The sequence below is a fragment of the Hemitrygon akajei genome, unplaced genomic scaffold (assembly GCF_048418815.1).
Source record: "Hemitrygon akajei unplaced genomic scaffold, sHemAka1.3 Scf000092, whole genome shotgun sequence".
In the NCBI taxonomy this organism is placed as follows: Eukaryota; Metazoa; Chordata; class Chondrichthyes; order Myliobatiformes; family Dasyatidae; genus Hemitrygon; species Hemitrygon akajei.
Genome location: NW_027331978.1, coordinates 2,350,684 through 2,367,188, shown reverse-complemented (window position 1 = coordinate 2,367,188; position 16,505 = coordinate 2,350,684). Strand labels below are relative to the sequence as shown.

Sequence of the window (16,505 nt, the reverse complement as noted above, 5' to 3'; positions counted from 1 at the left end):
GCAATCACTCCAGATCTGCTAATTGCTGTCAGCATCAGCTCTGTGAGGCCACGCACATTCCTCATATTGTTTGCTCAATTCAAACATCACTTCTGATGTTTCCTTGCTTGTCTGTGTTATGTCATAATAATTTCAAAACGCGGTGAGAATTTCCTCCCTTTATAAGACGCCGCAACTGCTTCCTGCTGTAGTGATTGCAAAAATGTGGAATTAACATGAACGACAGCAACATAGATAGATAGATAGATAGATAGATAGATAGATAGATAGATAGATAGATAGATAGATAGATAGATAGATAGATAGGTAGATAGATACTTTATTCATCCCAATGGGGAAATTCAACTTTTTTTCCAATGCCCCATACACTTGTTGTAGCAAAACTAATTACATACAATACTTAACTCAGTAAAAAATATGATATGCATCTAAATCACTATCTCAAAAAGCATTAATAATAGCTTTTAAAAAGTTCTTAAGTCCTGGCGGTAGAATTGTAAAGCCTAATGGCATTGGGGAGTATTGACCTCTTCATCCTGTCTGAGGAGCATTGCATCGATAGTAACCTGTCGCTGAAACTGCTTCTCTGTCTCTGGATGGTGCTATGTAGAGGATGTTCAGAGTTATCCATAATTGACCGTAGCCTACTCAGCGCCCTTCGCTCAGCTACCGATGTTAAACTCTCCAGTACTTTGCCCACTACAGAGCCCGCCTTCCTTACCAGCTTATTAAGACGTGAGGCGTCCCTCTTCTTAATGCTTCCTCCCCAACACGCCACCACAAAGAAGAGGGCGCTCTCCAGAACATGTCATTGACTCCTCTGTCTATTGCAAGATGCAATGATATACTTGCCCTGGAGCATATCGTCGTGCAAGCCTCTGCTAAGAGCAAACCCTCTTGAAGCCAAATGTCCCACCACCACATTTCATTCAGTCCTAACTAGCAAATGCCAACCAATAATGTACATTTACGTAGCCTGGCGTCATCAAGTATCTTTCTACCAATAAATTGTCAGACCTGTGAATCTGTGATCAAGCAGAAACAGGTTTCGCAATGTTCCTGTTTGACCCTGTACCAAAGGCATGGGTTATACCTGTACTTGAGATGAACGGATGTTTTTGCAGCCAGGACTGCTGGAGCTGCCGGAGTCGGTTTAAACTCAGTCATTTCGGGATGGGAAGCAGCGTGTTGGATCAGATGATGAAGGAGATGATATTCAGTTAGATACAATGCTCAGAGGGACGGTGGGAGGTTTGGCTGTGGATAGGGCATCATGTAGTGAAAAGCAGCAACAGATCCACCCCCAACCCCGTCACTCCCTCTCTCACCCTCCTGTTTTTCTTGCCGGTGTTAATCGCGGGAGTCAGCAACTCTTTGTACCCACGGGCCAGTGAAATTAAAGCCTTTGATTCCATTCAAAGCCTAGTTTCTTTATAAAGAGTGGGGTTGAATTGTTTTCGAAATGAACATCGGGGAATGCGTAAAAAAAAATTAAATCAGATCAGTAGCAATTTCGGAGGGCTGAGTGGTCCACTTATGCATTCGGTGTGCTGTTTAGAAAAGTTCTAACAGTTTAATTAGTATAAGCCAATATAACAGCCGGATATTAATGTTATTGTGGAACTGAAAAGAAAAACTACATTGATTAACTACATACATGGAGATTTGTGTGTTAATGCTGTACCCCAGCGGGTTGCGGATCGACCATGACTCACTCGGTGAAATGGCCAGCACGGTACGGTACCGAGGGACGCGCTTACTGACTCTACAGTCTCCCCATCTACCGCGCGAACGAGCTCACCGCCCCGCCCACTGCCCACGTGCATCCTCTCGCGGAGCTTCGTCACCCTCGCGCTCCCGGGCTGACGTTGAGACGATTTGAGCATGCTGTGCGTGCCCGGTATCTGTCGCGGTGACCTGAATTTCACTTATCCCTCATTGGTGACAGCAAATAACCATTTAGCATATCAACCAATGGGGATGTGGGCTTCGTCATTTAGGAGTTACGTCCGTAGATCCCGCCACGTGTTTCCTAACCCGACTCCCGGAAAAGATCCAACAAGCCAGTTTCTTTAATGTCACTCTTCCTCAACAAGGAGTTGGCGGAGCTGTAAGGTTGACGGATTGAAGTGGGAAAACGGGGGTTTATCTCCTCTGAAGTAACGAGGACGAATAAGGCTTCAAGTCAAGTCAAGTCACTTTTATTGTTATTTCGACCATAACTGCTGGTACAGTACATAGTAAAAATGAGACAACGTTTTTCAGGACCATGGTGTTACATGACACAGTACAAAAACTAGACTGAAATACGTAAAAACAACGCAGTGAAAGCTGCACTAGACTACAGACCTACACAGGGCTGTGTAAAGTGCACAAAAATAGTACAGGCATCACAATAAATAATAAACAGGCTAAATAGGGCAAGGTGTCAGTCCATGCTCTGGGTATTGAGGATTCTGATAGCTTGGGAGAAGAAACTGTTGCATAGTCTGGTCGTGACAGCCCGAATGCTTCGGAGCATTTTCCCAGATGGCAGGAGGCAGAAGAGATTGTATGACGGGTGCATGGGGTCCTTCATAATGCTGTTTCCTTTGCGGATACAGCGTGTAGTGGAAATGTCCGTGATGGCAGGAAGAGAGACCCCGATGATCTTCTCAGCTGACCTCACTATCCGCTGCATGATCTTGCGATCTCAGATGGTGCAATTATCCGAACCTGGCAGTAATGCAGCTGCTCAGGATGCTCTCAATGCAACCCCTGTAGAATGTGATGAGGATTGGGGTTGGGAGATGGACTTTCCTCTGCCTTCGCAGAAAGTAGCGACGCTGCTGGGCATTCTTTGCTATGGAGCTGGTGTTGAGGGACCAGGTGAGATTCTCCGTCAGGTGAACACCAAAAAAGTTGGTGCTCATAACGATCTCTACCGAGGAGCCGTCGATGTTCAGTGGGGAGTGGTCGCTCCGTGCCCTCCTGAAGTCAACAACCATCTCTTTTGTTTTGTTCACATTCAGAGACAGGTTGTTGCCTCTGCACCAGTCCGTTAGCCGCTGCACCTCCTCTCTGTAAGCTGACTCGTCATTCTTGCTGATGAAACCTACCACGATCGTGTTATCGGCGAACTTGATGATGTTGTTCGAGCTATCTGTTGCAGCACAGTCGTGGGTCAGCAGAGTGAACAGCAGTGGACTGAGCACGCAGCCCTGGGGAGCCCCTGTGCTCAGTGTGATGGTTTTGGAGATGCCGTTCCCGATCCGGACTGACTGAGGCCTCCCAGTCAGGAAGTCTAGGATCCAGTTGCAGAGGGAGGTGTTCAGGCCCAGTAGGCTCAGCTTTCCAATCAGTTTCTGAGGGATGATTGTGTTGAGTGCTGAACTTAAGTCTGAACAGCATTCGAACGTATGTGTCTTTTTTGTCCAGGTGGATTAGGGCCAGGTGGATGGTGGTGGCAACAGCAGGCCCAGTGAGGGGGCAGCAGGGTCTTGATATGCCTCATGACGAGCCTCTCGAAACACTTCATGATGATGGATATGTGTGCAACGGGACGGTAGTCATTTAGGCAGGAAACTGAAGACTTCTTCGGCATGGGGACGATGTTGGCGGCCTTGAAGCACGTTGGAACGGTGGCGCTGCTCAGGGAGATGTTGAAGATGTCAGTGAGAACATCTGCTAGCTGGTCTGCACATCCTCTGAGCACTCTACCAGGGATGTCGTCTGGTCCAGCAGCCTTCCGTGGGTTGACCCTGCAAAGGGATCTTCTCACATCGGCCACGGTGGGACACATCACCTGGTCGTTTGTAGGAGGGGTGGACTTCCTCGCCGCCTCGTCATTTTCCTCCTCAAACCGGGCGTAGAAGTTATTCAGCACATTTGGGAGGGAGGCATCACTTGCATAGTCAGGTGATGTTGTCTTGTAATTGGTGATGTCCTGGATGCCCTTCCACATGCGCCGCATGCCGCCGCTGTCATGGAAGCGGCTGTGGATTCGCTGGGCGTGTGCACGCTTTGCCCCTCTGATGGCTCGGGACAGTTTGTCTCTTGCTGTTGTTAAAGCTGCCTTGTCGCCTGATCTGAAGGCGGAGTCGCGGCACCTCAGCAGCGCACGCACCTCTGCGGTATTCCATGGCTTCTGGTTGGCACGTATAGTGATGGTCTTGGACAGATTAACATCATCAATGCACTTGCTGATGTAGCTGGTCACTGATGCTGTGTACTCCTCTAACTTGATAGAGTCGCCATCGGTTGCAGCCTCCCTGAACATGTGCCAGTCAGTGTGCTCAAAGCAGTCTTGAAGAGCAGAGATGGCTCCTGCTGGCCAGGTTTTCACCTGCTTCTGAACTGGTCTGGAGCGCCTGACGAGCGGTCTGTATGCTGGGATTAGCATAACAGAGATGTGGTCTGAGTATCCGAGGAGGGGGTGGGTCTCTGCCCGGTACGCGTCGGGTATGTTTGTGTAAACCCGGTCCAACACGTTCTCCCCGCTTGTTGCAAAGTCCACATACTGATGGAATTTGGGGTGCACTGACTTAAGGTTCGCGTGGTTGAAATCACGGGCGACAATAAACAGACCATCAGGGTGTGCGTTCTGCAGATCGCTAATAGCCTCGACCATTTCATAAGCGCCTCCTTAGCATTAGCGCTGGGGGGAATGTAGACACCGAATATAAGGACCCGGTGGCTGTCTTTTGTTTGAGGTGTCTGGGTTTAAACAACGGAGTGAACAGACCCACCTTGGACCTGCAGGCTGTCCCAGTGGGTGTTGTGGGGACAGACGCTTGGAGCATGGTTGCTCCCTGTCTGCTTTAGGGACAAAATGCAACACTTACAAGTCTGATATTGACTGAATGAAAACATCTATATTTATCATGTATTCTGTTTATGATACAATCATTGTCCAATTTATGTTCGTTTAATAACCCCGGCACATGCCTGATGTCACGTGTGGGATTCCCACACCGGGATCTGACGTCACTCTGCGCCCCCACATGCCTGATATCACGTGTGGGTTCCCCCTCACCAGGATCTGAAGTCACATGTGCAATTCCTTACGTCACACTGGCGTTGAGACGGTCGAACATTACCGGCTAAGGTGACAATTACCTGACCCACCAACCCCACCCCACAGTCAACAGAGGAGTTACACTCTTCACATAGGTGTGAAGCCATGTTTATCACTGGTTACGCCCAATAGAGGAGGCAGAGCAGCTGAGAGGGCGTTACCTCCGCTGCCTTCATCTCCCGCTCTCGCATCGAACTCCCCGTCAATGCGGAACAAGCCTCAAGTAAATGTCCTGCTTTTTGATTTATTTCCACGTCCCTCCGAGGGAAGTTGGGGGGTTTGTGAAGCGACTCCTGCAGCCGGAGTCTGATGTACTGCTGAGAGGTAGGAGGAGACCACTCGGTTCATCGGCTTGATGCGGGCCCAATGGGGAGGGATCTCGGCAGAAGGGCGAGGGTGAGGGATTTTACTGTGAGGATAAAGATGGTGTGAGAGGGGGTGGACAGAGTCTGAGAGGATGTTTATTTCAGTGGTGGATCCAGGAGCAGGATGGGGGAAGGAGCCCATTCACAGTGGGGAAGGGACATGAGGGGCTCGTCTGTGGAAATGTCTGAGCCCACAGTGGTGTCGAGCAGAGGGATTCACCACTTTGCGGGTCAATCACTGGTAGACTGTTGAGCTGCAAGTGGGGCCAATGGTCTGGGTAAAGTGGTATAGAGTGGTGTTGGGGGGCAAGGATGGAACAATGTTGGGTGTGATTGAATGACAGGATAGACTGGACGGGCTGAATGGCCTGCTCCTGTTCATGCTGTCTGTGTGTTTAAAGAAAAGAATAACCACATCCTTCTTGGGCTTGCAGGATGTCCCAGTGAGTGTTGTAGGGACCGATGCTTGGAGCCCAGTTGTTCCCAAACTGTGTCAACAACTTGGCTGAGGGACCAAATCAACATTTCCAAGTCAGCCCTTGAAAGAAATGTGTATATATACACATTGTTAATGACACAAAAACAGTATTTATGACTATTGACACTATATATATATATTTGTATGATGGTTATGACATAAAACTTGTATTTCTATATTGATAATGATACAGAATTGTATAATTTATGTTCCGTGTGTTATCTGAATGTATTTGCCTGTGATCCTGCTACAAATCAGTGGTTCTCTGTACCTGAACCTTCCCTTACATGCGCACTTGACATAAATTCCACAGTTCGTGAGAAAACTCAGTGAGATTTGATTCGTGATGATTATCTTGGCACCTTTGTAGCTCAATTATAAAGAGATAGTACACCTAAATGCAACACCCTTAACTGTGTCGATGAGCAGAGGGATCAAGGAGTCCCAAGTTCATCGCTCCCTCAAAGTGGCTACACAGATTGACAGGGTGGTTAAGAAGGCAAATGACATGCTTGCCTTTATTAGTCAAGATATAGCATTTACAATTCAGGAAATTATGTTGCAGATTCATGAACCGTGAGTTTGGCCACATCTGAAGTATTTCATACATTTGTGGTTGTCTCATTCGAGGAAGGGTGTCAATGGCCCTGGACAGGGCGCGAAGAGGTTCACCAGGATATTGCCTGGATTAGAAGGCATGAGCTGTAACGTGAGGCTGGACAAACTTCGGTTGTTTTCCCTAGAGCTGCACAGACTGGGGTGAGACGATAGAGGCTCATAAGGTTACGAGACGCATAAATACAGTAGATAGAGAATAACTGTTTACCCGGGGAAGAAATGTCTAAATCAATATGTATTCACTTAAAGTGAGAGGGGTAGTTTGAAAGGAGATGTGAGGGGCAAGTGTTTTTTTTTCCACACAGAGTGGTGGGTTGCTCGAATGTGCTGCCGTGTGTGATGGTAGCGGCAGATATATTGGGGACTTTTAAAAGATGTTTAGATAGACACATGAATGTGAGGGGAAATTGTGTAGGCAGAAGGGATTAGTTCAGTTGGCGATTTGATTAATTAAATAGTTTGAGCACAACATTGTTTTCCGAAGGGCTGTTCCTTTTGTACTGTTCTATGTTCTGTGTCTCTTGCCGAAAGGTTTCGGGGTTACGCAGGCAAAATAAAAGAGTGGAAACAACAGGTCAGCTGGAGCCCAATGTGGAAAATGTGAGATCACCCACTTCTGTAGGACAAACCGAAATCCTGAGTGTGATTAAATGGAGATGGACTGAGGCGCATTTGGTAGGGAGGAAGGTCCTGCTATTCTATCTCTGTCATTCTAGAATCTTTGTACAGTAATATCTATTTTTTAATTCAGTATCTGTGTATTGTTGGAGGACCATCAGTGATTATCCTTGATCCCTTCTCTCATCTCGTTCAATCTCCTTATCCCCATCACCTCATTCAGCCTCTGTCCAGTCTGTATCCTATCACCTCAATGATACATATCAACCATCTTGTTCAAACTCTGTCCAGCCTGTATCCCACCACCTCAAACATATATATCAACCATCTTGTTCAACCTGTCCAGCCCGTATCCCACCAACTCAATGATATATATCAACCATCTTGTTCAACCTCTGTCCAGCCTGTACCCCACCAACTCAATGATATATATCAACCATCTTTTTCAACCTCTGTCCAGCCTGTACCCCACCACCTCAATTATATATATCAACCATCTTGTTCAACCTCTGTCCAGCCTGTATCCCACCAACTCAATGGTATATATCAAATGTCGTGTTCAATATCTGTCCAGCCTGTATCACAACAATGATTCTACCAACAATCGCTCTTCTGTCGCTGTCTTCATTGTGAAGTATTTTGCCTTACTGAGTCATTTCTGAAATCGGTGTTTGTTACCTGGATTACCAGAGGATTTATTCAATACAGCACGTGGTGGGTTAATGACAGCCATTCTGATTTTAGTTTCAATGTTACCAAATGTCCACTGTGTTAATCTTTGTTAGGAAACAGATTGCTAGTGGGATGCGGAGGATGTTGTGAGCACTGAATGCATCGACTGTATTACCCCTGTGTTGAAATGAAGGAAAAACTAATGAATGTGGTCATTAAAGTTGCGCAGCTTCGTTCAGGCCATCACAAACATCTTGTAATCAGTCAATAGTTGCGCAACATTTCAAGTAAAAAGAGAAAACGCTGAGAGCATTCAGCAGATCGGGCAGCATCTTGGACAGTCCAGTTCTGACACTGGGTCTTCCACAGTTTCTCTTTCCTCAGATCCAATCTGATGTACCGTTTCCAGCACTTTACTTTCAATTTTATATTAAAAGCATTTTATTCCTGTTAGCCGGTAGGACATGTGATGATTGTGTTGTGCAATATCCCATTTTCTTAACTCCAGATGTGCCACCAGTTTTGATCCCACTGTGAGAACATTTATATCTGACAGGAGGCTGTACGAACCCATGTCCTTCTCTTATGCAGAGGTCACTGACACCCTCTCTCCATTCCCAATCTGTACTCGCAGCCCATGACGGTGATGGCTGTCTAGGGTAGAACCATAGAACAGTACGGCACAGTACAGGCACTTCAGCCCTCTATGTTGTGCCGACCCATATAATCATTAAAAAAAGTACTAAACCCACACTACCCCGTAACTCTCCATTTTTCTTTCATCCATGTGCCTGTCCAAGAGGATCTTAATTACCCCGAATGTTTTAGCCTTCACCACCATCCCTGGCAAGTCATTCCGAGCACTCACAAACCTCTGTGTAAAGAACTTACGCCTGATGTCCCCCCTAAACTTCCCTCCCTTAATTTTGTACCTATGCCCTCTGATATTTGCTTTTGGTACCCTGGGAAACAAGTACTGACTATCCACCCTATCTATGCCTCTCATAATCTTGTAGACCTCTATCAAGTCCCCTCTCATTCTTCTACGCTCCAAAGAGAAAAGTCCCAGCTCTGCTAACGTTGCTTCATATGACATGTTCTCCAATCCAGGCAACATCCTGGTAAATCTCCTCTGCACCCTCTCCATAGCTTCTACATCCTTTCTATAATGAGGTGACCAGAATTGAACACAATACTCTAAGTGCGGTCTCACCAGAGATTTGTAGACTGAGACTTTGTAGGTTCTGGGACTCTGTAACAAACACAATGTTAACAGCAAGATTAGACAGTAATTAATTAATATGAAGAGAAAATTGTTGCTTCCTGACGTATCCTGTCAGATCCAATGGATCAGATCCTCCCTAGTTTACCACTTAATTTGCCCCATGTCCGTCCTCCTCGTCCAATTACTGCGTCCGATAACGCTCAATATCCCACCCTCCCTCTACTGTGCCAATCGCCCCAAATCTTTCCCAGCATTCAGCCCACATCCGCACACACAGACTGCACTTCTTCACGCAGGTCCACTCTCCCAGCAAGGGGACCCGCATCTAACTGATCCCACAATCCCGGCTCAGGCGCAAAACCGGGACTGAAAGACTGGAGAGCCCGGAGCCTCTGGCTGTTGGGAAGAGCTCGAAACCGGACATTTCCCACTGCAACCCACCCTCTATTTACACAAACCCGAGATCAGCCCCTTCCTCACCGCCGCTCGTACAGGAGTCCCGCCGGCGTCAGCTGGAGTCGGCACTGCGCCTGCGCTCTGCAGGAGGTTCACCGCGGCACCATCCGTGGCCGCAGGTCACTAGGTCAGAGCGTTTGGCTGTCCGGTTCTTTCACTGTGACACCCCGAACTCCACGTCAACTCCATCCAAACCACCCAGGGCAAACTTTAATGACCAGTAAACCATAATCGCTCTCAGTGATCAGCGATCTGAATGATTCAGTCGCTTTTAGAGGAAGGGATACCTAAGGTCGACATTGTGGAAGTGTTTAGTTTCCCAGGTGACAAGACTGTGTACGGGAGGTGTTCTGTTACCTGATGCAATCTGTGTTTTCCCTCTTGGCAATTCCAGTTAACATCAATAAAACTGTTGTTTATGAAAATCCTAAACAACGAGACTCTGCACTGACTGCAGCCACTCCATCCCAAAGCAGATCACCCTGGAGAGTCCTCCCCTCTGATGACGCATTGATCACATTGCGCATGCTCGCATTCCCGGATGGGCGCTGTTTTCCTTTCCATTCTTTGTTGAATAGGTTTCAGGGTCGGGAAAAGTCCCCTGGGCGGGGAGCCGGGGGATGGATCACTGACTGAGGGGTGAAGACATAGCTTTCCCATCGGTGAGTATTGAGACCAGTCCCGAGTGAGGAGGTCTGATGCTGGGCAGTGAGACCCGTTATCTCAATCGAACTGGCGGCCTTCGACCCGCTTCCCGGACGGAACCTGCCGGGGTCAGTCCGAGTTGTGGGACCTTCATACCAAACCGCCTGGGATGAGCTAACGCTCAGCCCCTGTTATTCTGCTCCTCGGGAGGGGTGAGGATGAGGCGATGGTGCTGGGAACACACCCATCTTTCGAAAGTTTGGACAAGGCAGTGAGATCTACATCTATCACGTCCTTTCGTTGCAGGTGGGGAATATGTTTCTCCTGACTCCATTCCACTCTTCCAACCTGCCGAAATGCAGCCTGTGTTTCTGGGTATATTACCCATTTGTGTGAGAATTTAGTCTCTTCTATTTTTCTGAGTTACTCAAAAATGTGTGCACTTCAATTAAACCTCCCTCCCGAATTTCCAGTCTATCTGATATTTCCACACAATTAAAATAAGGATCCGGTTTATTGCCACGGGAGACCCTCCACCAGTCACAGGATCCTGTGTCCCCCTCTCATTTTACCGCAGATCTGCAACATCTGCAGGTTTCATTTCAGCCCCGCCACCCCCTGCACTGATGGTGCAACAATCACTGCGCATGCTCACTGTTCCTGGATGGGCGGCAGTTTCCTTTCCATTCTGTGTTGGGATTGTCTGCGGGGTCGGGATTGGGAGAGGACCCTCGCCCCTGGGGCAGTGAATTGGGGGAACATCACCAGCACAGGTTGAACTAAATGCAGCGTGAGGCAGGGTAAAAGGAGCCAATACAGCTTCAATTTCATTATTATAGAATGTTGCCGCGTTACTCTTGCTCATAATGAAACTCACAGTACATGGTGTAGAGATTTGTTGTTTGCTTTTTTGGTTATCTTTGGTGAGCCACTGTTCAGTAACAGCCCAAGAAGGAGTGCTGCATGTTTTGTTTTTTTTAATTGTCTGATCACTGGCCCTCAGTGAAAGAGACAAGTGACGTCGTGAAAAGAGAATGAGTTGAGGAACTGGAGCTGCAGCTCGATGTCATTTGCCTCATACGGGACGCTGAGGAAGTTCAAAGTAAAAATTATCAGAGTACCTTTAAAACCACCATCCCCTTAAAACTATTCAGCAAACTCCAAGACCTGACCTCAATACATCCTTGTGCAATTGGATCCTGGATTTCCTCACTTGTCGACCCCACTCAGTTCAGATTGTCAAAAACATCTCCTCCACAATCTCCATCAGCACAGGAACACCACAGGGATGTGTACTTAGCCCCCTGTTCTACTCGCTTTACACCTGTGACTGTGTGGCTAAGTACAGCTCCAACACCATATATAAGTTTGCTGATGACGCCTCTGTTGTGCGCTCTATCAAAAGGGGTGGTGAATAATCATACAGGAGGGAGACTGAAAACCTGGCTGAGTGGAGTAATAACAACAACCTCAATATCAATAAGACCAAGAAACTGATTGTAGAATTCAGGAGAGGGAAGCCCGAGGTCCTTGAGCCAGTAATCATTGGAGAATCAGAGTTGGAGGGGGTCAGTAACTTTAAATTCTTGGGTCTCACTCTCCGCGGTCCTGTCCCAGACCCATCATATAAATATAATTGCGAAGACAGTACGACAGTGCCTCTACTTCCTCAGGAGTATGTAGAGATTCGGAATGTCATCAAAAACGTTGGCAAAGCTCTGCAGATGTGTGGTGTAAAGTCTGCTGATTGGCTGCATTACGGACTGGTCGGGGAACACCAATGCTTTTGAGCAGAAAATACTTCAAAAGGTACTGGATTTGGTCCAGTATGTCACGGGTAAAGGTCTCCCAAATATTGAGTTTATCTACATGAAATGTTGCCGTAGAACAACAGCATCCATCATCAAAGATCCTCACCGCCCAGCAATGCACTTTTCTCACCGCTGCCATCAGGTAGAAGGTACAGGAGCCTCAGGACACGCAACACCAGGTTCCAGAACAGTTACTATCCTACAAACATTTGGATGTGAATGTACAAGGCTTGACCAGTAAGTTCGCAGATGGCACAAAATTAGTGGATGGTGTTCACGGTGAAGATTATCGTAGCTTATTGGGGATCTAAATGGGCAGAGGAGGAGTAAATAGATTGAAAAACCAACGCGAGCAACAACGGTTTCGTGTAGAGGCTGGTGATTATGTGGAGGGAATTGCCAGAGGAAGTGGATGAGGCAGACCCAATTGTATAATTCCAGAAGCAGTTGGGATGTGTAGATGGAGTGAAGAGGCCGGGAGAGAAATGGGCCCATCACAGGAAATTACAACTGAATCTGCCTTCACTGGAGTATCTGGAATTATATTACAGACTCTAAACTCGTTTGTTTTTAAATTTTCAGGTCTCTTACAAATCAACCTCATTCGATATCCCCAAGTCTTTACAATTCTACCATTTAATATTTCCCCAATCTATTTTCTAGATTTAAATCATCTTAACCAGCTTACTTTATTATCGTATCTGTTCTGAGCAGAGCAAATGTAAGCTGTCTGAATGTATCAAGTTTCTCATCGTCAAAATTGTTTTCTGTCGCCTTTCTGCCCTGTCTTGAGAGCCTTTATCTTTGTGATAGTTGTGGGAGGAACCAGCCTTTTTCAAAGTACCCACCTCTATTCTCTCTGTGCCTGTGCTTCTATTTATGCAGCCCAGGATCCTTTATCCTTTTTAAACCACTTTGCAATTGGGGAGCTGTCCAGAGAGTAGTAGTTAACAATCACCTATACACCTGTTATATTCTTGTTTCCACCCCCACCAGATCACTATTTTAAGGAATGTCCAAAAGAGTTTATTGTTTATACCGTCCATTTTAAGGAGATTGACTGTTGATAATAACAGGGAATGTTTTGTCCCTAAGCCAACGGATGCTCTGATACAGGGGATGGCGATACTGTTATTTGCAAAGTACTGTAATCGTACTCTCTCTGACTCACATTCTACTTGTTTGTAATTCAGGGTATCACCGGCAGGTGGAGCATTCCTTCACCGGGACCCAAGTGTGAAGAAGACGACGACAATCAACAATACTGTCACAATCAGAATGGACAGAGGTATGAATTCAGAGATTGTGTGATAAACGAGCATTTCTGGTTTTGGAAGGGCAGCTATCAACTCCCTCCTGGTTTTCTGGGCTGCTGCGGAAAGGAGATGAACGGAGTTTCCGAAATCTGTTTTCTGTAGCCGAGCCGATAACATTGCCGGAGTTGTGAATGGCTGAGGATCAGATGACATCTCATTCTGGATAAATATGCGGTTTGCTTCAGTGTTTTAATACCCGAATCCATGTCTGTGCTGTGTACAAATGGTGAATGTGAGTTCTCAATATTTCCCTATTAAGATGATCTGATACCTGGATTTAAAATTCCCAGGATCTCTGACGGAAAACCCGGTATAGCCAATGACCAAATGTCTCAGTCCCCAGCAGACATTGTGATGGTGTTCAACTCTGATTCCGGGGGTAACAAAACAGAGATTACAGCTGGGACACAGGTCCTTCGTTCCAGCTAATTAATGCTGATCCAAATGTCTTTTGTGCTTGCTCAATTTTCCCACAGCTTTTCCAAAATTTCCCCTATAGACTTCTTCTATCCTTTTCCCTGCCCACATCCTCTCTCTTTAAATGTATTTGTGTTTACTGCCTCCTCTGGCTGCATGTAATTTATACCCATCAGCCGCCACGTGAACGAATGCCCCTTCGGTCCATTTTAAATTTCTTCCCTCAAGTCTTAGACTCCTCTACCCCGGGAAAAAGACTATGACCATCTACCTTATCTACGCCCCTGATTATTTTTATGCACGTGTGTAAGATGTTCAAGCTCCAATTATCCAGGGCAAACAGTCCCAGACGAACCACATAACAGAAAACCCAACATCCTAGTCCAGTGGCATACTGGTCATTCTCCACTAAATTCATTCCAGCTTAATCAAGTCCGTTCTATAGAACCAGAGCTCCAGAGCAGATAGTGGAGCGGGGGTGAAAATAAATAATGTTAAAAGTTCCTGCAAAGTCAGTAAGTGTCTTTGATGGTGGAAATAATCTTATGAGGTGTGTCCATTTCAATGCAAGGAGTATTGTGGCGAACGCCGACGAGCTGAGGGCCTGGACTGACACGTGAAATTACATTATAGCCATTAGTGAAACTTGGCTACAGGAGGGGCAAGACTGGCAGCTTAATGTTCCAGAGTTCCAATATTTCAAACGCGGTAGGGGCAGAGGAATGAAGGGTGGCGAGGTAGCATTGCTAGACAGGGAAAATGTTACACCAGTGTTCAGGCAGGACAGATTAGAGGGCTTGTCTACCGAAGCCATATGGGTGGAGCTGAGAAACAGGAAAGGAATTACCACATTAATGGGGTTGTATTATAGACCACCCAACATTCAGCGAGAATAGGAGGAGCAAATCTGCGGAGAGATAACAGCCAACTGCAGGGAGACAAAAAGTTGTGATTGTAGGGGATTTTAATTTTCCACACATTGATTGCAACTCCCATGCTGTTAAAGGTCTAGATGAGTTAGAGTTTGTAAAATGTGTTCGGGAAAGTTTTCTAAATCAATATATAGATGTACCAACCAGGGAGGATGCAATATTAGATCTCCCATTAGGAAATGAGTTTGGGCAGGTGACGGAAGTGTGTGTAGGGGAACACTTTGGTTCCAGTGATCATAATACCATTAGTTTCAACTTGATGATGAATAAAGATCGATCAGGTCCTCGGGTTGAGGTTCTAAACTGGAAAAAGGCCAAATTTGAAGAAATGAGAAAGGATCTAAAAACCTTGGATTGGGACAGGTTGTTCTCTGCAAGGGTGTGACTGGTAGGTGGGAGGCCTTCAAAGGAGAAATTTTGAGAGTGCAGAGTTTGTATGTTCCTGTCAGGATTAATGGCAAAGTGAATAAGAATAAGGAACCTTGGTTCTCGAGCGATATTGGAACTGTGAAAAAGAAGAAGAGAGAGATGTATGACAGGTATAGGCAACAAGGAGCAAATAAGGTGCTTGAGGAGTATAAAAAGTGCACAAAAATACTTAAGAAAGAAATCAGCAGGGCTAAAAGAAGACAAGATGTTGCTTCGGCAGTCAAGGTGGAGGATAATCTAAAGAGCTTCTACAGGTATATAAAGAGCAAAAGCATAGTAAGGAATAAAACAGGTCCTCTTATAGATCGGAGTGGTCGGCTATGCATGGAACCAAAAGAAATAGGGGAGATCTTAAAAATAGTTTTTACATCTCTATTTACTAAGGAAACTGGCATTGAGTGAACGGAAATAAGGCAAACAAGTAGTGAGGTCATGGAACCTATACAGATTGAAGAGGAGGAGGTGCTTGCTATCTTGAGGGAAAACAGAGAAGATAAATCCCCACGACCTAATAGGGTGTTCCATCGGATCTTGAACGAGACTAGTGTTGATATTGCATGGGCCCTGGCAGATGAATTTAAAATGTCGGTATCTACGGGTGAGGTGCTGGAGAATTGAAGGATAGCTCACGTTGTTCCATTGTTTAAAAAAGGATCTAAAAGTAATCCGAGAAATTACAGGCCGGTAAGTTTGACGTCATATCTTTATTTAATTTCCCAGTATCACCGGAGACCATTGCATTAAGATCCCGTGGTCATCATTCAACTGCTGTGATTTATGTGATTGGCATTACTGTGTCTATCCTGTTATTTTACTGGGAGTGAATGTGTCCAGTCACCGGCTTATCGGTATGGTCACCAAGCAGGATGTACGGTTCACAGTAACCAGCACAGTCCCACTCCAAATCTGGCCAGCCAGAGTCACGGCTCCATTGCAGTCTGAATCAGTTTTGCTCAGATCTAAATCATACTCTTATAAACTGCAATTCATCACTTATTTCAGGTAGGACATTGAAACGAGTAGGGAAAGTACTGAAGAGGTGTTTACAAGGCGGATCATCGGGGAAAGATGATCGGGACACAGGAAGCAAGGTACCGAAGCAGGGTCAGATTGAGAGCGATGTCCCAGAATGCAGTACGGCCGCAGCGGAAGTGGAGCAAATGCAGCCCAGAGACACCAATCAGGACCCTGGAGGCAGCACAAGTGAGGCGACTGCCTGTCAGCCCAGAGTCAGTGACATCAGAGACACTGATCAGGACCCTGGAACCAGCACAAGTGAGGCGACTGCCTGTCATCCCAGAGACAGTGACGTCAGAGACACTGATCAGGACCCTGGAACCAGCACAAGTGAGGTGACTGTCTGTCAACTCGGAAGCTCATTGAACACGGAATTGTCAAGTCCCCAACAAGGAGCAGGTGAGTGAAATATGAGGGTGATGTGTTTGCAGAATGTGGCAGGGAGGAGGG

The 16,505-nt window shown here is 46.4% G+C and overlaps 1 protein-coding gene across 1 annotated transcript in view; it reads left to right on the top strand.

Annotated features, from left to right (window-relative positions):
* The window catches only part of LOC140722910 (NACHT, LRR and PYD domains-containing protein 3-like), a 54,379-nt gene that overhangs the window by 10,005 nt on the left and 27,869 nt on the right, over window positions 1-16,505 (top strand). The window contains exons 3-4 of the mRNA XM_073037547.1: window positions 13,138-13,232; window positions 16,041-16,454. Coding sequence (XP_072893648.1) covers window positions 13,223-13,232; window positions 16,041-16,454 — 424 coding nt within the window. The 5' untranslated portion in view covers window positions 13,138-13,222. The remainder of the gene's footprint in view (window positions 1-13,137; window positions 13,233-16,040; window positions 16,455-16,505) is intronic.